The sequence below is a fragment of the Stenella coeruleoalba genome (genome assembly GCF_951394435.1).
Source record: "Stenella coeruleoalba genome assembly, chromosome: 3".
In the NCBI taxonomy this organism is placed as follows: Eukaryota; Metazoa; Chordata; class Mammalia; order Artiodactyla; family Delphinidae; genus Stenella; species Stenella coeruleoalba.
Genome location: NC_137148.1, coordinates 173,674,173 through 173,695,124, shown reverse-complemented (window position 1 = coordinate 173,695,124; position 20,952 = coordinate 173,674,173). Strand labels below are relative to the sequence as shown.

Below are 20,952 nucleotides of genomic sequence, written 5' to 3'. Positions count from 1 at the left end.
CTGAGATCTAGGTACACAGAGAAGTTGTGTTCTTAGGACCGTGTCCCAAATGGGAAAACAGGCTCAGAGAGGCCGTGCGACTCTCCTGATGTCACACAGCAAAGCCTGGAAATGAGCGCAGAGCCACAGGGCCTGCGTTCATAGGCCAGCCCCAGGTGCTGCGCGGTTCACTGAGCAAAGCTGACTGGTGTCCCAGAGCAGCTCCACTGACTGGAGGCCCAGGGGACTCACTGTCCTCCTGGCTCTGTTTACCCCTTTGGGAGGTGACAGGGCAGAACCCAGGTCCTGAGGCCCTGTGCCCTCTCTCCCACTTGGACGAGGGGCCACTGAAGCCCAGCACCTACTAGGCCCCAGGTGTTAAGCCTGGTCCACAAAGGGGGTCTCTGACCTCTCTTTGGTCGAGGAGACTGAGGGTCTGAGAGGTGGTCGTGTGCCCCACCAGGCACTGGAATTGGAACCTATGGCCAGTTTTTGCTTTTCCGCTATGGAGCGTTCATTCATATGGAAGCACTTGTTGAGTGCTTACTGTGTAGACACAGCTGAGACCCAGCCCTGCTCCTAGGAACCGGGTCAAATATTCCATTGCACAGGATGGAACTCCTGAGTCATCCTGAAGACGGGCCTGGGGCTCTCAGCGTACTCACTGTTCGTCTGAAATTCAGATTTAACTGTCGTCCTGCATTTTACCTGGCACCACTAGCGGGGGCTACAGACCAGACTAGGCTGTCCGTGTTGGTGAGCCGCGGGCCCTGAGGTCAGAGCAGGACCAGATGGAGTGGGTGGGGCAGGCAGAGGGGGAGGGATCTGGGGGTCTCCAGGCAGGAGACATAGGCTCCATGCTTTCTACCCCGTGGGGGGGTTTCTGCAGTCACATGAAAACTCTGAAGTCCCTGTGACACAGCCGCCTGAGAGCCCTGTGACCCTGCAGGGCCTCTTCTAGCAATTTCCCCCCAGATGCTGGTGGGAGGGGGAGGGGGAGCGTGCAGGGAGGGTGGCCCACGTGGCCGTGCCCCCCCCCCACTGCAGACGGGAGCCCGCTTGCCGTGGGGAGTCAAGAGCAGCTTCTCGCTTCTATTTCCGGAGGATGGTGGCCTCGGCCTCCTCACCTGCAGCTGGGACCCGTGGGCGTGGCTCTGAGGCGGCTGAGGCACAGTGAACACGCAGCCCGACCGACTGACTTGCCTCTCCCTGTCACAGTAACACCTGCCCTTGTTGACCCCAGAGGGGGGGGACCCGTGTGGACACATGGTGGGGGCAGGACGGGGGGCAAGGGCACATCCCCACCCACAAATCCCCTCTCAACCTGGAGGAACGTTCCAGCAGGGCTCTCAGCAGGGCCCCCCCCCATGGCCCCCAGGTGAGCCCGACGCTTCTGGACAGCCGGGCCCGCTTATGCCTACTGGGCTTGTCACGGCAGTTCACGGAGCGTTCCGCTTATCCACTGCTGCGTAACAAACTGCCCCAAACTCGGCGACGCTGAGCCATCCCCGTTCGCCATTCACTGCGCTCAGCTTGTGTGGGTCGGGGTCACAAGGATGTGGGGGGGAGGGGTGCGTGTCCCTGTCCCACCACCTAGATGACCAGAGGCCTGGAGGCTCCAGGATGATGGCCCAGGAGCCAGGCCGGTTCCCACCAGCCTCAGGGTCACCCGGGGTCACTTCCCCTGCACAGGACAGGTGGGAACAGGTGCGAGCCCCAGATCCAAGGGGAGGAGATGTGGACCCGCCCTCCAGGGAGCGTCCAAAGATGGTGGCCGGGGTGTAAGTACCCACAACTTAACCTTAACCAATGAAACATGAGTGCAAGAAACAGGTTCATTTTTCTAAGACAAATAACTGGTTTAAAGACTTCAAATGACTTGAGAAACACAAGTTGCTTTAAAAAAACATGGTCAAATGGGGTAAAAAGGCTGAGAAAAAATATGTAGGACTGTGGACCACATGCCCCTCGACCAGGGAGGCCGCCCTGGGTCCCCTTTCCCCAAGGGGACAGAAGGCGGTGGCAGCAGCACGGGAGGTGAGTCCGAGGCAGGGTGTCTCCACCCCTCCCGGCATGGCCAGCAGCTCCGGGTCCCCACAAGTCCCCGCAGAAGCACCTCTCGGACAGCAGGACCTAGACGCCAAGTGCTGCTGCCGCAGGTGGGTGGGCCGGCAGGGAAGCGGCCCCTGGCCCAGGTAATGGGGCCCCTGGAGCGCTGCCGGCCCCAGAAAGCCCAACAGACACCGCTGCCGCGTGTCGACCTCTGCGGGGCGCCGGGCCGGCCCGCCCTCCCTTGCTCCTCCAGAGGAAAACAAGAAGCAATCAATCACCACTTAACAGGCAGGCGCTGTGCACGGGCCGCAGGGAGCCAGGTATAATGGGTGGAAGCAGCTGCTGGCGAAGCAGGACCCCTGGGGGCCGCGGAGCTCAGGAAACCCGGGGGGAGGGGGAGGGATGCAGAGGGAAAGCAGAGACAGAGACACTCATGTGCGCGGGGAGCAGCCCCCACCCACGTCCAGCCCACCGCTCCCCCCCACCCCACGCAGGGACCCCTGTGCCTGGCAGACACTAGGTGCTCAATAAATGCTGACAGAGCAGGAGAGCAGCGCACACGGGCGGAACCACATGCCTGTGGAGGGGGAGGGAGGCTCCGGGGGCGAGGGGGCTGCCGGGTGGCACCCAGGACACCGACAAGACACCGGCCACCCAGTGGGGACGTTTACTGGGCCTGCCCAGGTCAGAGACGGTGGTCGCGAGGGCTCAGCAGTGACAGGTACAGGTGAGGAACCCGAAGCAGACACCCGGGCTGGTGTCACAGTGGCCACTGGACACCCGGCAGGTTCGTGTGGGATGTTCTGAAGGACAGAGGCCTGAGCTGTCCTGGACCCTCTGAGCTGGGACCTGGGAAATCCAGGGCGGTCACTGAGCTCTGGGGTCCCAGGGGTCGGGACACAGCCGTGGCTCTGCCCGGGCCAGTGAGATCCTCAGGGCAGGGCCAGGTCTCAGTCACCACCTGTTACGGTGGCCATGCGGCCAGGCCCTCCACCCGGATCTGCCAGTAGGCTCCGAGGAAGAAAGAGCAGGGCCCGCTGGGCCGAGGGTGCCAACTTGAGGCTTCAGGCCATGTCCTCACCTGCCCTGCCGGTTACAGAGGTGCTGGCGCAGCTGATAAGGGCCGAAAAGCATAGTTCAAGGGTGGCACTGTCTCACGCACCCAGTGAAGGTCTGGAGTGCGTGGCTGCTCTGTGACCAGCAAGGGGACAGCGTGCCTTTCCTTTCAACCCATTGGGAATCCACTGACATTCCGCACAGCAAAGGAAACCACAAACAAAACGAAAACAACCTACGGAATAGGAGAAAATATTTGCAAACGATGCAACCAAAAAGGGCTTAATTTCCAAAATACACAGCTCATACAACTCAGTATTAAAAAACCAAACAACCCAATCAAAGAAATGGGCAGAAGATCTAAATAGACATTTTTCCAGAGAAGACATACACGTGGCCAACAGGCACATGAAAAGATGCATGACATCGCTAAACATTAGAGAAGAGCAAATCAAAACTACAACAAGGTATCACCTCACACCAGTCAGAATGGCCATCATTTAAAAGTCTACAAATGACAAATGCTGGAGAAGGTGTGGAGAAAAGGGAACCCTCCTGCACTGTTGGTGGGAATGTAGTTGGTGCAGCGCAGCCACTATGGAGAACAGTATGGAAGTTCCTCAAAAAACTAAAAGCAGAACTACCATATGATCCATTCCTGGGCAAATGTCCAGACAAAACTATAATTCAAAAAGACACATGCACCCCAATGTTCACAGCAGCACTATTCACAATAACCAAGACATGGAAACAATCTAAGTGTCCATCGACAGATGAATGGATAAAGAAAATGTGGTATATGTATATATATATATATACACACACACACACATACACACAACAGATTATTACTCAGCCATAAAAAGAACGAAATAGTGACATTTGCAGCAACATAGATGGATCCAGAGATTATCATACTAAGTGAAATCAAAGACAAATATCATACAATATCATTTACATGTGAAATGTAAAATATGACACAAATGAAATTATTTACAAAACAGAAACAGACACAGAACACAAACTCATGGGTACCAAAGGAGAGAGGGATATAGTAGGAGTGTGGGATTAGAAGATACACATATAAAATAAATGACAAGGTCCTATGGTATAGCACAAAGAACTATATTCAATATCCTGTCATAAACCATAACGGAAAAGAGTAGGAAAAAGAACGTGTGTGTATACATATATGTATATATATAAATTTATATACTGTGTTATATACCAGAAACTAACAACCTTGTAAATCAACTACAATGAAATTTTTAGAAAAATTATCCAACTAATAATTAAAGACCGTATTCACCAGACAAGAAAAAAAAAGAAAAGAAAAAGAATCCACTTACAGGGGCCTGAGCGCAGTCAGGGGTAGCTGAGGGGCATCCGCCACCAGAGCCCCCCACACAGGCAGTTCTTGATCCAGCGCTGCTCCCACTGTTTGACGGCTGTGGTCTTGTTGGGTGACTTGAGCATGGTGACACAGCCGCACCTGCGGGTGGAGTCAGGAGGGTGGGGCGCTAGGCAAGGTTGGGTGGTGGCCACAGGGCCTTTGCACATGCTGTTCCACGCCAGGAATGCTGTTCCCTGCAGCCCCCAGTCCCCCCACACTGATCTAATTCCTCCACATCCTTCCATCCCAGTTCAGATACCACCCCCTCACCTCCCTCAGTGGACAGAGGAGGGGTTGTGGGTCCAAGTCCTGGCTCAGCCCGTCCCTAGTGGTGTGACCCTGGGGTCATCTGGCAGCACTCGGGGCCACGTTTGCAAAGCGCAGCACTGCTGCAGTCACTCCTTCATGTCTGCACTTGTCAGGTCACTGGGGAGCCCCTCAAGGGCAGGCTCCGGTCAGCCGCTCACCGCTGGGCCACCCCGGCCCTTTATGAAGACCGCAGGGGCCCCCGCTCAGCAGCCCCACAAGGGAGGCACTCCGGGACCCCCGTTCCCAGGTGGGAAACCACCGGTGACAGAGCGGGCCCGGCGTCTGCTGCAGCGCTCACCTGGTGCAGGCCTTGCAGGCCTCCGTGGGGTAGGCGCCCAGGTGCAGCCTCCGCAGGTGGTCCATCTTGGGCTGGCCCGGCGCCCTGACAGAGAGGAGCATGGAAGGGGCTAGAGAGTGTACACGCACGCGCACGCACGCATGCACGCACGCACGCATGCACGCACGCACACGCCAGCACAGTTCCATCTCTTAAAGGCAAAGCGTGCGTGACGCACTCGCCGGGGAACAGGGAGAGTCTGCAAGCAGGGCTTCTATACGCCCTCCGCCCACAGACCACTAGCCCGGGGGTCGGGGTGGCGGCCCAGAACCGCCACGACGTCTGAGAGCCTGGCGCCCAGAGCCCCTCAGAGAGGACCTGGGGCTGGGGTGGGTCGGCCTGTTACGCTCGTATCACACGTTTGAAAACTTCTGAGAGCGTGAAACCCCTTGTGCGACCAGCCACCTCCCCTTGTAAAGTTTTTTCTGAAACCCAAGCACAAACCACAGCGTGTGATTCATCAGGCTGTTCCGCCCACAGCGAGACGTGCAAGAAAACACAGAAGGTGTTGAGGGCAGGTCCAGAGCGCTTCCCGGGGAGGCGGGGACGCGAACCTCCACTTGGGGATTCATCGCTCGAGCACCATTTCAGGCAGGCGGCCCGTGGGGTGCTGGGTTTGGGTCCTGGCCAGCTGCCTCCCGACTGCATCTCTGAGGTTCAGTTTCCTCGTCTGTTAAGTGGGGACAAACGCCCACCCCAAGGCACTGCCGGGCAGTCGTGAGTTCACTCAGCAGGGGTGGGCCGTCCAGACCCCACACATTCCAAAGAATGGCTCCTGAAGTCACCTCTAAGCCCTGGGAGGTCTGCCTGAGAGGGTTCTGATTCCCTGGGGCCTTGGGCCCCACCAGGCAGTCCAGGCTGCAGTGCGATTTACCGTGGGGGACTGGGGCGTCAGCTCGAACTCTGAACCAAGGTCAGTCACGTGGGGCCCTCCAGGCAGGCGGTGACAGACCAGAGAGAGGATGATGTCACCCAGACAAGCGAGGGCACAGATCAGCACAGGCCGAGGCGACTGGATGGAGGGAAGTGACCAGGAGGGGAGAGAGGGTGGAGGTGGGGGAGTCTCTGGAGCAGCGCTAAGGTCAGGCTGGAAGGAAGCAGCGGGCACGGCACGTGCAAAGGCCCCGAGGCAGAGATGGGCACGCACCTGATGAGGCCGTCCAGCTGCAAGCTGGTGGCACTGCCGGGCAGAGCGGGAGGCTTGCCGAAGTGCAGACGCAGGGGCTGCTTGGGCTGCAGGCGGCTGACGAGGCCATCGCTGACGGGCAGCCAGTCCAGGCTGGGGATGAGAAGCTGGCTGGGCAGCAGGCAGCACTCGTCAACGAGCGCCTCATCCGGCTCGCTCGTGGGGCCCTCATCGCGGCCTGCGGGGAGGGGACCACGGGGATATCTTGCTCAGCAGCCTTGCCCGGAGGGCTGCCCACCCAGGAGGCATCATGGCCTCCTCAGAGCTCACAGAGCACCAGGCGCAGGCCCCAGCCCTGCCCCGACTTCCTGAGTGGCCCTGGGAAGCTCCTTCCCCTTCTCGGGCCTCAGTCCTCTCCTCTGTAAAATGGGGACCCACTTATTCATTTAAAAAATATGCAGCAAACACTGGGTGCCCTTCCTGGCATCACGGATGTGACAACGATAGAGCCTGGCCACAGAAACACGCGACCTGGTGACACAAGACAAACAGGTGCCTGAAAGTGGCTGATGTTTAATGAGCACACACCGTGCCTGGACCTGTGTCGGGTGCCGGGGGAACAGTGGGGGCCACGGCAGAGCCAGTTTGACCTGCGGGAGCTTATATTCTGGTGGGGGGACTCGGCCAGGGCTTGTATCTTGGTGGCGGAACGAGAGTAGAGAGCTGGGCGCCTTACAGCAGATCCAGAGCTTGGTGAGCAGGCGGAAGAGCAGGGACATGCTGTCCTGGGTGTCGGAGGTGGCCGTGTACACAGGCAGGCAGCTGGGCTTCAGCAGGCCCCAGATGCGGATGACTACCATCAGCTCCCGCAGCACGCCCAGCGACGCGCCGTCCCGCAGGAAGCTGTGGCCGGGCCGCAGCGGGGAGCCCTACGGGCAGAAGGGCCCAGGTTGCTTACTTCAGCGTGCGCCGCATCCTAGGACCTCAGCAGGCCCCGGGGGGAGGGGTCTTCTGGGAGGGGCGGGGTCAGGGAGGTGGGGCTTCAGAGGACAAGGCCAGGGGCGGGGCTCCTGGGGGGTGGGGCTCCCAAGTAGGAGTGCAGGCGCACCTGGTTGGGCAGACTAGCCAGCAGGTAGAGCACGAAGTCGCCCACCCACTGCAGGAGCTGCTGCAGCGCCTGAAGCGTGTTCATGTCCAGGACGAACTCCTCCGTCTTGAGGTTGATCATGACCTTGTCAATGTCTGGGAGGGGACAGGCAGGCAGGGGCGGCCAGAACCTCACATGTGCGCCCATTAGCACGCACGGTGAGCTGGGCCCGCCCCCACAGGCCGACACCAACGTCGTGAACAAGCAAATGAGGGACGGGCCTGCCTGAGCCTGGGAACCTGGAGGGCAGGGTTGGAGGGAGGGGCTCTGGGTGTCCACCGCTGGCCTTCAGATCGCTCTGCCCGCCCCTCGGATCCCCTGTGCCGGGCACCCTGCAGCTCCCGCCGGCCTCCAGGCCTCCACACAGGCAGTGCCCCTGGGGACGCCATCCCCAGGCTGGGTCATCTTTGTTCCCGTTAACGCCCACCGCGTGTCCCCGACGCCCCAAACGTGCGCGACGGCCAAGGGGTCCTCAGCAGCCAGGGCGGCCCACAGGACGGGGCAGGACCCACCGACATCCGTGATCTTGGCGCAGACCTCCGTCAGCCGGTCGCCGGGACTCTTGTCGGGCGTGTTGAGCACGTGCGGGCGCAGCAGCGACTTGAGCGTGGAGCTGGCGGCGATGAGGAAGAGCTTGGCGTGGTACTCGCACACGCGGGTCACTGCGCAGGGCGACAGCTTGCAGAGCGAGGCCTTCATGGCCAGGATCCGGGTAGAGAGGACCTGGGGGGCGGAGGATGTGAGTGGGCGGGGCACGCGCCTGAGGAGCCGGGGAGAGCGAGGCGCCGGGGCAGCCGGGCAAGCCGCTAACCCTCTCTGGGCCTTGCCCTCCTCATGGCGGAACCAGGTAGGAGGACCTTCCTCACAGGATGGCAGGGTCTCAACCTGCGGGCGTGTGTGCCCCAGGGGCCCAAGGGACACACCTGGGACACCTCACGACTGGGGGCACTCCTGGCATGAAGTGGGTGGGGCCACAGATTCCGCTCTACCCCGCACAGTTCCTGAAACCTGTTGTCTCCCAGGATGAGTGGAGGACTTAAAACAGAAAGATGCTTGCCTACAGGGAATCCCCTGGTGGTCCGGTGGTTAGGATTCTGCACCCTCACCGCAGAGGACCCAGGTTCAATCCCTGGCGGGGGAACTAAGATCTCCCAAGGCATGAAGGGTGCAGCCAAAAAAAAAAAAAAAATGCTTGCACACAGCTCTGCCCGATGACAAGAGATCTGATCACTACTGGCGTCCCTGGCTCTGAACCCAGCTCCGTCCTGCGCTGTTCCCCGGGTCGGGCCCAGCACTCGCACATCTCAGCAGGCTGCTAATGGGAATGGGATCTCTCCTTCCTGTTTCCTCCTCGACGGCGGGCACAGAGGGCAACTTCAGATGCTTAGCAGCGCTGACCTCTGCATGCCCCACTGAACTCGGGGGGGGGGGGTCTGGGTTTTACAGGCGCGCCACCATGGCGTCTGAACGATCACTTCTCTCTGGCTCACCCGTCTGTAAAACCCCCATTTAGTGCTCTTATCACAGAAGCAAAGGCCTCCAAAGCCACCCAGAGGCAGGTGGCGTCAGGCCCACAGCCACGCACTGCTGGGCTGAGGTGGCAGCGAGAGGTGGGCCGTCCGGCCTGCGGGTCACCCGGACGGAGGGACGGGGCAGCAGCCAAGGGGGGCGGCACCTGCTGCAGCTCGGCCTTCTGGCGCGTGTACTCCTCATGCAGCTTCTCCACCAGGCTCTGCACCATGCTGGGCTGCACGTGCAGCAGGATGTCCCACCAGTCGTAGCCAGTCACCATGCAGTACTCCAGCAGGAAGAGCAGGTGCCGCAGGGCCAGCCCCGCGTCCAGCGAGTGGCCCATGGAGGGCGAGATGCGCAACATGCTCAGCTGTGGAGGAGGGCGGGGCGTGAGGGGGCGGGGCCCGAGGGGCAGCTGGGGGCAGGGAGGGCACGGCCAGCGCGGGGCCCAGGCCTGCCCGCTGTCCTGTCACACGGGAGGGCTGCAGAGCCACAGCCCAGCCACGTGGAGTGAACGGGGGCCACAAGCCCCAGGTTTCCATAGCTGTGGCGATTCCCACATAGGGCCTGAAGGGCCTCCTGGCCAGCAGGGCGCCTGTCGGGTGACGGGGCCTGCAGGTCCAGCTGGGGGCCGTGTAGTCCCTGGGAACACAGACTTCGTGCTCCCGAGAAGCCCAACCCACCACCCGGAGACACTGAGGATGGGGCCGGAACAGAAGTTACAGGGTGCCCGAGAGCAACTCGCAGGAGCCCACTGCGGGGGGCTGGGGGCACGCGCACGTGGGTGAGTGTGCAAACGTGTGCACGTGTGTGAACGTGCCAGTAGGACAAACGTGAGGTGTGAGCGTGCAAGGGTGTGAATGAGCGTGCAAACACAGAGGCGGGTGTAAGCGAAAGCGTGAGTGTGTGAGAGTGGCTGTGCGGCTGCCCGCCCTCCTGCCAGGCCATGGACAGGTTCCCCTGGGAACCAGGAGGCCAACTCGCAGAGCACCTGCTGCGCACTGGGGGCCTAGGACTCCTTGATGTCAGGAGCAGCACCCTAAGGGCCCCCACTTCCTAAGTGCGGCCCCCCGCCACAGACAGCAGTCCCCCGGGGACAGCACTGACCCTGCCGTGGTTGTCGATGCCCACGAGGGCCAGGGAAGTCCAGGAGAGCTGCATGGCCTTGAAGTGGACGGCGGGGCCCGTGGTCCGAGGACGCTTGATAGCCGGCTCGTCCACGGAGCGGGGCGCTGCGGAGCTATAGAAGATGGCCATGGTCTGCAGCGAGAGCCGGTGCACGATGTGGACGCTGCCGTCATGGAAGGCCAGGGCCAGCCCTGGGGGCACATGCAGGGTCAGGCGGCCGAACCCAGCTCTGGACAATGGGAAGGGGCAGCCCCCACGCCCAGCAGAGGCTGTGCTAAGGAGCGGCGTGAGCCCTGAGCCACTGGGGTGCACCCCCCCAGTGGGGTCCAGTCCTGGCTAACCGGCCCCCGAATCGGTGGAGCAGACTGCACCCTGTCTGGGCACCTCTGCCCCGCTCCCCTGCGGCCGGCACTAAGTTTGGCCGACGTGAGGCAACAGGTGACTTCCAGGGGGACAAGTGGGAGGGGCAGGCGGAGAGGACAGCAGATGGAAAGGGCCTGGGCCTGATGTACACAAAGGGCCTCGGGGCGGAACGGAGGCCAGTAAGCTCAGGGGCTTGTAGAACCCAAAGCCCGTAATCTACAGCAGGGGGCTGGGGGGCTGCCCTGGGCCGGCACCAACATGGCCAGCCTGATTCACCCAGGGTCACAGACGCCAGGGCCCAAACCCAGAATCGCCACGTGAGCTACTACAACGGGGGTGGGGGTGGGCATGGGAAGGAAGCTTATCTGGAAAGTCTTCCCCAAGTTCCCAGCCTCTCCCTTGTGGACTGCTAACAGCCCTCTACGTAGTAAAGAGCACAGTTTGACGGTGGCCTCACAGCCCTTTGAGCCCATCAGATCCTGAAAGCAGTACCCTCGTCCCCAGTGGGACTGACGTGAGGCCGGGGGCTAGGCTCCCAGGACCCTGTGACGGAAGCCCAAGCTCAGGGCCCACCCCATTCCCCCGGGGGCTCTGAGACACCATACCGAGGCCGGGGTAGAACTGGGTGTCGCTGGCCACCTTCAGGTCGGTGTTGGTGAGCGAGATGGGGAGCTTGGGCAGCGCCACGGCGGACACGCGGTCTAGGTCGTTGGTGGCTGACAGGATCCGCCATTTGAGAATCGTGGGCTGTTTGTCACCAACTAAAAGGGAGTGGGGGGGACAGAGAGCAACAAAATGAAGACAAGACGGGGGGGTGGGGTGAACTGAGAGATTGAGATTGACGTATATACACTAATATATACTAAATAGATAATGTACACCTGCTGTATAAAAAAATAAATACAGGGCTTCCCTGGTGGCGCAGTGGTTGAGAGTCCGCCTGCCAATGCAGGGGACACGGGTTCGTGCCCTGGTTCGGGAGGATCCCACATGCCGCGGAGTGGCTGGGTCCGTGAGCCATGGCCGCTGAGCCTGCGCGTCCGGAGCCTGTGCTCCGCAACGGGAGAGGCCACAGTGGTGACAGGCCCACGTACCGCAAAAATAAATAAATAAATACCAAAAAAAAAAAAATGAAGACGAGACAAACATGACAAGGGTGCACCTGACCCAGCACCCTGCCCCTCCTGGAGACCCAGCGAGCTCACGTGACTGGGGTCAGGGGAGAGGTGGGGGACCCCAAAGGATCCGGTCCTGGGCCTTCACGGGAACAGGAGGAGGCACCTGCCTGGGCCGCAAGGCTGTCAGCTGGCGGGGGCAGCTCCACCTTGTCCCCTCAAAGGAGCCAACGTGCTGAGAAGGGGAACCCACCCCCGACCCTGCCGCCACACAAACCCCAAAACTCCCCAGTGACTCGGCCGGCTTGCACGGGGTTCTGTCTCTGTGGTCTGAGAGGTCCTGGGTGGAACCCCAGCTCTCCCCATGAGCTGGACCGACAGGTGCCCAAGACAGGCCCCTCCCTGCGCCCACACCCTCGGTGTGATGATGAAGCCTCCCAGAAAGGGGTGGGGTGGTTCCCGTCAATCTGGGTTTGGCCCCCGGTGCTGCGGGCGTGATGTGAGCAGAGGCTCAGTGGCGCCCGTGCACCTGGACTCCAAGGTGACAGTGAGGTGAGCCCAGGCGCCCAGCCAGCGGCCAGCACCCCAGCTGCCCTGGGGTGATGGCAGACACAGGGAACCAGGACGGAGCAGTGGAGGCGGCCTGGCCCACCGCCCTCCGGGCTGTGGTTCTGAGCCAGAGTTTGGGGCTGGTGTGTGACACGGCAAAGCTGGCTGTGACAGCTCACCTCTACCCCTGTGCCCTAAGAGCTCTTCCCTGGGCGGCCCCGCGCAAAGGGGCTCTTGGCAAACGTCATCCCACAGGGAGACCGAGGCCCAGCGAGGGACGACGCTGAGCACAGCTGTAACGGTGACAGCTACGGCGATGCCCAGGGAGGGAGGGCGAGCAGGCCAGGCACCCGCACCCACACCCAGCCTGGCGGCCCCGGCCATTCCTAGCTTACAGAGGGGAGTGGCCGCTGTCAGAGGCTGAGCTGCTTGCCCAAGTCCACCTGGACCCACGTGTCCACCCAAGTCAGGCCAACCCCTGGAGCACGGGCTGGACGGTGGCTGGCAGAGCGGGGGTCTGAGAGGGAGGATGGGCTGGCAGGGGGCGCTTAGGGCCAAGGCAGGGAGGTAGGAGAAGAGGCAGGTCCAAGAGCCCGCAGGCCACGCGACGCTAGGACGAGGGGCAGGGTGGGGGGAGGAGGTGCGGGTGAGCTCGGCACGCGGACACCTGCAGCAGGACAAGGCTCGACCCGCTGCCGGGGGTGACGACCCTCTCACGTGAGATGTAGGCCCGCTTGTGACAAGGTCCCACGGTGTGCGTGGGGGCCATGACCCGCCTGACGGCCGCGCCCACAGCTACTAGGACAGAGGAGGGACGAGGGAAGGGCTGGGACCCCTTGTGGCCCTGCCGCCCCACGGCGTCACTCAGGAAAGGCAGCACGACCTTCTTCACATTTAGTTCCTCCGAGGCCACATCGAGCAGCTTAGGCGACCACCTTGCGGGCAGACAGAGCCTCAAGGGGCCTCTTGACATGGCCGCTCGGCCACTCCAGGGCCAACAGCGCTGCCGTCAGCGGGAACACGCCCCACGTGGCCGCAGGTTCACCCCCGGCTTCCCGGCCACACAGGTGTCAGGAGGGGGGCCAGTCCCGGCAGGGGACTCGGGGCTCCACGTGGGTGTCGGAACAGAGAGGGAGGGAAGGGAGTGGCGGGCACGTTCTTGGCAAACTCAGGTCACCCCCGTGCCTCACTCTACCCGAGGGCTCCCAGAGGACCCCAGGCTCCTGGGAGGCTGCGTGTCCCTGGCCGGCTGGAGCAGGACTCACCGGCAGGCGAGAGCTGCTGGAAGATGTTGTTCACGGGGAGCCCCTCCTTGCGCAGAGACCAGCACTCCACCACGCTGCTGGTCTGGCTGGACGCACACAGCAGCACCTGGGGGGGCGGGCGGCTCGGTGAGGGGCCTGGACCAGCCCCTTGGCCTCTCCGGGCCTCCGGCTGCTCCACGGGGCTCACATCGGCACCCGCCTCACAGCCGCTGCGGACTCCGACCCACGTACACCCAGCCTGCACCGCACCTGCCCCCCATGACCCCGCCTCCCCTGGGGAAGGCAGTCGCTCAAGGCACCCCCGGCGAGAAACGAGGGGGCCGGGGAAACGTACTGGGACTTCATGAAGCTGGGTGCTGATCAGTGCAAGGTTATGAGGGGGCCCCGGTGCAGCTGGGTGAACCTCGCCCCCAGAAATGTCCCTGTCATGGTCCCAGGACCTGTGGATATGTCACCTCACGGGGCACAGGGGACTTAGCAGGTGGGATTAAGTTAAGGCCCCTGAGACGGGGATGACCCTGGATTCACGGGGGGCCCAGCGTCATCCCAGGGTTCTTATAAGAGGGAGGCGGGAGGGTCAGAGGCAGAGAGAGACGGGAGATGCTGCGCTGCTGGCTGTGAGGATGCAGGAGGGGCCGCGAGCCACGGTTGCGGCGCCTCTAGAAGCTGGAAAAGGCGGGAACCGATGCTGCCCTGGAGCCTCCGGAAGGACCAGCCCTGCCCACGCCTGGATTTAGCCCCGAGCGGTCCTACCACAGGGTGGCCGGGCGGGCACACCTGCTCTGACATATCTCGGGCCAGGAACTTGAGGTGGGTGATGGCGGGGAGCCGGTCCCGGCGGTTGAGGTCAGTGGTGCAGCGCATGAACAGCGAGGGCAGGATCTCGGTGTCGATGCGGCATTTCTCGTTGACGACGCTCACGCACACCTTGTAGAACTGCACTGGGGATGCACTGCTGCCGTCTGCCGTGGCCACCACGATGTTGCCACCACCCGTGAAGGCGATGTCGGCCAGGGCCACGCGGCCACGCAGCCGGCACAGGCTCTCTGTCGAGGTCAGCACTTGCCCGCTGGGCTTGAGCAGGGACACGGTGACCAGGCCGCTGACTGTCACCGCAATCCAGCCCTCCATGGGCTTGCCCCCAAACAGCGTGAGCGACGGCGAGAACTTGACTCGGGAGAACTTCTCGCCAAAGCTGGAGGCACCCGACTGTGGGGGAGGGGGAGGGGTCAGCTCGGGGCAGCCCCGGCCCCGGGCATGCACTTGGCCTTCAGGGGTCTGCCTCTGTGACCCCAGGACGCCCTTCTGGGAGTCACACCCTTGGGAACGTGGAGGAACCATGTGGCAGAAGGCACGAGAGCATGAACCTGAGCTCAGATCCTGCCTCAGCCACTCAAGCACTGTGTGACACGGGCCTCTCTGACCCTCAGTATCCCCATCTGTACGTCCGAGAACTGTGGTGAGGATGACACGGCTAAACACGCGCAGGACAGGACTCACCATGTTTTCCTCACAGGGTCAAACACTCAGTATTTTCAGTTTTGCGAGCCAAGTGGTCTGCTGCAACCACTCAGCTCTTTCCCTGCGTCTGCAGCAGAGAGAAGCAGCCGCCAGTGAGACTGCTTACAAGGTGGGCGAGCGAGCAGGCTGCAGTTTACAGACCCTGGAGGTAAAGCATTCCGGCTGTGCTGCAAAGTACAGCTGCCACTGCTGTGTCACCTTTCCAAACCTGGTCTAGGTTACAATTAACGTACAGCAAAATTCACCTCTTCCCGGCTTTCGGTTCGAGTTGACAACCACCCCATTGTGGAAACCGCTCCGATCCTGGGCAGGAACGTTCCTACTCCCCTCGGAAGGGCCCTCGGGCCCCCAGCCAACCCCCGCCCCGGCCCTGGTTTCTGTCCCCGGCTGGGCCTTTCCCAGCGTTCCACCCGGGCGGACCCGGGGGCAGCCTGCACGCCGGGTTCCTTTCAATCCGGGCAACGTGTCTGTCACTGAAACAGCACGAGCTGGAGACTAAGCAGGGCTCTCTGGGCAGTGGGAGAGTATGTGCCCTCTCTGTCTGGGGAGCAGACCCACAGGGCCAGGCGTCCAGGGAGGGCAGGGCTGACCACGGCCCCAACAGAGTCTTCCAGACGTGGAGGTGCTGGCACTGTTGGAAAGAAAGAAGCAAAAGCCCCCGGATGACCCCTGAGGAGAGACGCTGGCAGTGTGAAAAAGAAACATCGCACAGAGAACAAGGTCCAGAAGGTTAGGCAGCAAGCCCTGCAGTCAGAATTCCTACCAAGGGAAGAGGGGATAGACGCCTGACCGCAACATCACGGGCGAGAGCCGCGTGCATGCCCGAGCTTTTTAAATGAGCACATCCGTCTCTTATAATTTAGAGACAAAGGTATCTGGTGGTAAGGAGAACAGTAGCCCTGATGCTCGCAACAGTGTGGACAGACCTTGAGACCACGACGCTGATGAGAGAAGCCAGACACAGAAGGACACACGGTGTGTGATTCCATTGATGGGAAACGTCCAGAACGGGCAAGTCCACAGGGACAGACAGTGGGTTCATGGTTGCCAGGGGCTGAGGTGGGGAAGGGGAGTGAGGCTAACGGGGACAGACTTCCTTTGAGTTGAAAAGAATGGTCTGCGGCTTCCCTGGTGGCGCAGTGGTTAAGAATCCGCCTGCCAATGCAGGGGACAGGGGTTTGAGCCCTGGTCCGGGAAGATCCCACATCCCACATGCCGCGGAGCAACTAAGGCCATGCACCACAGCTACTGAGCCTGAGCTCTAGAGCCTTCGAGCCACAACTACTAAAACCTGCGCGCCTAGAGCCCGTGCTCTGCAACAAGAGAAGCCACCGCAATGAGAAGCCCGCACACCGCAACGAAGAGTAGCCCCCGCTCGCCACAACTAGAGAAAAGCCCACGCACAGCAATGAAGACCCAACGCAGCCGTAAATAAATAAATAAAAGAAATAAAGAAAGAAAGTATTAAAAAAAAAAGGAATGATCTGAAATTGAGTGCGGTGATGGCTGTACTAGTCTGTGAAGATACTAAGTAAACCACCAATCTGTATGCTTCAGGTGAGTGAACCATACTAAGCGACTTGTATCTCAGTAGCGCTGTTACACAACAAAGGAGAACAGACAAAGGGAAGGCAGCACGCAGCCCCTGCCCCCGCTCCCCCGCGGCTGCTGCCAGGTGCTGACAGTAACTGTCCCCAGGCCCTGCACCGGGCACAGGGAGCAGACGTGGGGAAGGGATGGGAGAAAAGCCACTTCCCACAGCACCAACCCAGGAGGGGCTCCTGGCTCTGGGGAGCAGCCGGCAGAGCAGGCCACGTGCACCCTGGCCGCCCCACCGAGCCCTCCCAAGCCTTCTCGTGCTGAACCCTCACCACGGCCAGCGGCAGCCTCACCTGATGGTGAGGAAAGCGACGGGTGAGGCGCGGCATCGCGATCTGAGTTCAGCACCCTGGACCCAGGCGGCTCCCCTCTCAAGGGGACGCTGGGCTGAACCGTGGGGTACAGGCAGGAATTCTGGGATCTCACCACGTCAGTCACACGGGGGCTGCTGGCCACACGGGTGCTGACCCTGCATGGCAGGTGTGAGCTGGGCCCGGGCGAGGCGGACCAAAAGGGTGCTGGTGACACAAGAGGAGGAGCCGCGCCCCCAGGCAGGACACCCACCTTTTCCACGTGCAGGGCCAGCTTCACACCGTTGTGCAGCCACGACAAGGCCACGATGGGGTCCCCCTCCACCAGGCTGCCCACGGGGCTCTCCCAGCTGTTGGCCAGGTGGTCGGCCATGCTCCAGCACTTGATCTGCCCATCGGCATCAGCAGACAGCAGCCTCGAGCCTGTGCGGGGCAGGGGCCAAAATCGCGTCACAAGACCCCCCCCCCCCCCCCCCCCGCCACTGTCCATCAGGGGCCCGGGTGGGAGAGGCCGGCCTGGGGGCAGTAGAGCAGGGAGGGGCACAGGCGAGTCCGGAAAGGACTCTGGACAGCAGCAGTGGGCACAGCAGGGCCCGCAAACCCACAGATCAAGGGGAGCTGCCCTCACCTGACTGGTCCCACTCGAGGCAGGTGACGGCCTCGCTGTGCCCCGAGCAGATGGAGTGCACGTCCCAGGGGTGCTCGGTGTCCAGGATGTGGATCACGCGGGTCAGGTCTGTGAAGGACGGTGTGCTCAACACGGCAACAACAGCCGGGTGCCCGACGACCCCGGGGGCATCAGGGAGGAAGAAGCAAAGCCCCGGCCACGGGGACTCAGGAGCCGCTGCTGATACGCCAGCCGCCCGAGTAGAGATGGAGCGGCCCGCGGCCCGTGACCCTGCCTCCAGTGGGGCAAAGGAGACGTAGAAAACGGCACCGGAAGAAAACGAACCCCAAATGCTAACAGTGGGCGTCTCTCCGTGGAAACTAACGGCTGGTTCTCTCCCTCACCCTAAGTTTCTGTGTTTTTCTAATTCCCTCTCCCGAGTGCACGTCACTCAGTGGCAGAGACAACACAGGCCCGGCTGGCAGAGTGCACCTCAAAGTCAGGCGGTGACACGTTTGGTCTGGAAAACTCAGGCAGGAGCCTCAGCGAGCTGCACGGGGCCACCCACCCCTGGGCCCTGCCATCCCACGGGGTGATCCCAGCGCCCCTGGCTCCAGGCCCTCTGCACCCCTCACCACCCCTCGTCTTGGAGGAGGAGACCCTGTGGGAGCCGGGGGGTGGGGGGCAGGGGAGCGGCTGGCGCACCCTGGTCGTCACTCCGCAGGTCCGTGGTGAAGGCGATGAGGTTACGGCAGGACCAGGTGCAGGCCAGGGGCACCGACGGGCAGTGGGTGCTCTTGGGCCATTTCTCCCACTCGCAGATGTAAGCCAGGTCCATTGTGCCCACCTGCCAAGGTCACACACGGAGGACAGTCACCAGCTCCTGCGGCAGGGAGACTGGCTTGTCGATGTTCACGCAGCATCTGCAGGACCCCAAGGGCAGTGCTGGACACTGGGTTACCGCGGGGGACAAAGTGGACTCAACCCCTGCCCCACATGTGGCGGGGGAGCTGCATTTTACTCATGCATGGCCAGGGAGGCCTCCCCGGTGGAGGTGTGAGGGATCGAGGCAAGCAGCCTGAAGGAAGAGCATGCCAGGTGGAGGGAACAGCCAGTGCAAAGGACCAGAGGCTGGACTGAGCCTGGGCGCTCAAGGAGTGGCACGGGGCCCTGCGGGGCAGGAAAAGGGTGAGTGAGGGAGCGGGGCAAAGTAAGGGTGGGGAGGGGACGCGACAGGTCGTGCAGGGCCTGGGGGGTTTCACCCTGAGGGAGGTGGCAGCCCCAGGAGGGCTGAGGCCTGTTTATGTTTCACAGGCCACTCTGGCTGTCTGGAGGGCGAGGCTGCGGGACAGGGTGGGGGTGACTGCACTGGTCCAGGTGAACAAAGCTGGGGACAGTGCAAGCTGTGAGGAGCGGTAGGGCAGGACACGGGTCTATCCTTAAGGAGGAGTCCACGGACACCCAAGAGCACCGGTGGGGCTGCCTTTGACAGAGGCAGGGAGGGCGCCGGGCAGCAGCTTGGTGCAGGGCTTCCACAGGTAACTAACAACGGGAACGGTGAACGTTTCCTCAGCGCGCTCCATGCGCCGGGCATCGATTAAGCTTATTTCTTTTCACCTTTACTAAAGCGCAGTGAGACTGGGAGTACGATCGGCCCCGTCTTCCTCAATCACGACCCCCAGGCCCCAAGCTTCTTCAAGCCCTGCCCGGGAACACCGAGGCCTCGCCCACAAGCCCCTTCAACAGTCTTTAAGCTCTGCCCCCAAAGCCCTCCGGCCCCGCCCCCTACAGTATTTGCTTTCCACACCCCGCTCCCAATTTGCCCCTTGTGTCCCCAGGCCCGGCCCAAACTCTGTTTTCATCTCAGGGTCTCCCAAACCACCCCATAGGCCTCGCCTCCATACACCTGGCCCTTCAGGTCGCGCCCCCAAGCCCCCCCACCCAACGCACCTCAGGCCCTCCGCGGGGAGGTATAACCTTAGGCCCCTCCCCCGATCGTTCCAGGTCCCGCCCCGATTTCCCCCTGCTCCGGATGCCCCAACCCCCGGGGCGCCTCAGGTTCCCCCAAGTTTCCGCCACGACCCCCAGACCCCGCCCAGCGCACTCAGGCCGCGTACCCAGCACCCTTTGCTCTCCAGGCCCGCCCTCTGACCCCACAGGCCCCGCCCCGGGCCCGCTAGTTACCGCCTTCCCCGGCCGGCGCTCCCCGCTGCCGCGGCGCCGTCCGGAGGCCGGCCGACCGCCCGAGCCCCCAACCCCGTACTCACCGGGCCGGCCTGTGCGTCCAGCCGAGCGGGTGGCCGCAGCCTGCACTTGCCCTAATGCCCCGGCTCCGCCGCCGCCATCTTCCCAGGAGCAAAGATTCGCCCGCGCAGCGCAGCCGCTTCCCAGAGACTTCTGGGACGGCAGCGGCTCCGGCTCCGCCCCTCTTCCAGTATAATTTGCATGCGATCATGGATTCCCAGCAGCCACCTGAGTCATATTTGGTGGAACAAAAACCACTTTCTCAATTTCAGTGAATGACCCCATTTGGTTAAGGTATTGTTGCACAAATATCATAAAAGAAGGGACGAATGGCTGAACCGGTTTTTAATGGAGTTCGCCCTTAGTGTAAAAGAGCATATTCTATGCCCTCTAAATAGTTCTGGGATCAAATGTACAACTGTGCTCGCTTCGGCAGCACATATACTAAAATTGGAACGATACAGAGAAGATTAGCATGGCCCCTGCGCAAGGATGACACGCAAATTCGTGAAGCGTTCCATATTTTGCTTTTTCTCTTCTGGTATCCGCGGTGTTATAACTGGGTTCTATAAGTGAGGTTCCATAACACTTTGAGGGTCCCTCTGGATTCAAACCCCATCCGCAATTCGTTTTCCAAAAATTGGTTCTATTGCTGTTGGACTCTCCCCAGTTTGAAAGGTCTTTTCCAGAAAGACCTAGGATTGCAGGGAAGCGTGCACCGGGTGACCGGCACCGCCTGGGCAAAGGTTGGGGGGCCGGGCTGTCTGGGGGCCCGGCTGGAGTAGCGGGGTGGGGGAAAAAACCCACGCACCAGCCAGAGGCCAGGACAGGACGGAGTTCGCGTTAATAGTTCTGGAGGCAGGCTGTGAACTCCCCTAGAGACCCGACATCCGTGCCCGGAGCCCCAGCCCGTTCTCTGGGCGCCGGAAATTTGGTCCCCTTCACAGGTGAGAGCCTCGAAGCGGGTTACTCAAGTATCTCCTTGTGTCCTCCGTACGAGCCCTTGGGATTTCCATTATTTAGCATCTATGTGTAGAACTTTTAAAATGCCTGTTAAAATGGAAGACAGCACACCCAGCGCCCAGATCTTGGTTTTTAAAACGGTGCCCCAGGGAAAGGAACCAGGCTCCTTGGCGAAAGGGCTGGTTCTAGGACGAAGCAAGAATATGCAGAGGAGCCCTCTGCGTCTTGTAGCGGCAGAAAGTAAGGAGGGTGCTCAAATAAATAAATAAAACCCCGCAACTATGGGAGTGCCTCAGTGACACACAGGAGCCAGACAGGGCTCCCAGCAGCCGAATCTGGAACAACCTGACGAATAAAATTAAGGAATATTGGATTA

The 20,952-nt window shown here is 61.4% G+C and overlaps 1 protein-coding gene across 5 annotated transcripts; it reads right to left on the bottom strand.

Annotated features, from left to right (window-relative positions):
- Positions 1–43: 43 nt before the first annotated feature.
- Positions 44–19,937, bottom strand: MED16 (mediator complex subunit 16). Of its 5 annotated transcripts, XR_013827713.1 has the most exons (17): positions 19,637–19,937; positions 18,075–18,216; positions 17,391–17,498; positions 17,016–17,185; positions 14,109–14,540; positions 13,332–13,437; positions 11,008–11,163; positions 10,019–10,230; positions 9,075–9,281; positions 7,912–8,122; positions 7,361–7,494; positions 6,989–7,181; positions 6,274–6,490; positions 5,088–5,171; positions 4,437–4,579; positions 3,113–3,322; positions 44–2,880 (listed from the first exon to the last, which is right to left on the bottom strand). XR_013827713.1 is itself a non-coding variant. In XM_079917838.1 (16 exons), the coding sequence occupies exons 2-15, from the start codon at positions 18,205–18,207 to the stop codon at positions 4,453–4,455; spliced, it is 2,490 nt and encodes an 829-aa protein (XP_079773964.1). In that variant the 5' UTR covers positions 18,208–18,252; positions 19,637–19,937; the 3' UTR covers positions 44–3,322; positions 4,437–4,452. The 5 variants fall into 5 exon arrangements, 4 of the variants coding, with proteins under 4 accessions (XP_079773964.1, XP_079773966.1, XP_079773963.1 ...); XM_079917838.1 differs by having other exon boundaries at positions 44–3,322; positions 18,075–18,252; XM_079917840.1 differs by having other exon boundaries at positions 44–3,322; positions 6,984–7,181.
- Between the last annotated feature and the right edge of the window lie 1,015 nt (positions 19,938–20,952).

Coding starts and splice junctions, on each gene's coding strand:
- MED16 (XM_079917840.1), bottom strand. CDS start 18,207: ATGGACCTGGCTTACATCTGCGAGTGGGAGAAATGGCCCAAGAGCACC. Junction 9,282..10,018: donor GCATCGACAACCACGGCAGG/GTCAGTGCTGTC, acceptor CCTCCTCCACAG/CTGAGCATGTTGCGCATCTC. Junction 7,182..7,360: donor TGGCTAGTCTGCCCAACCAG/GTGCGCCTGCAC, acceptor TTCTGCCCGTAG/GGCTCCCCGCTGCGGCCCGG.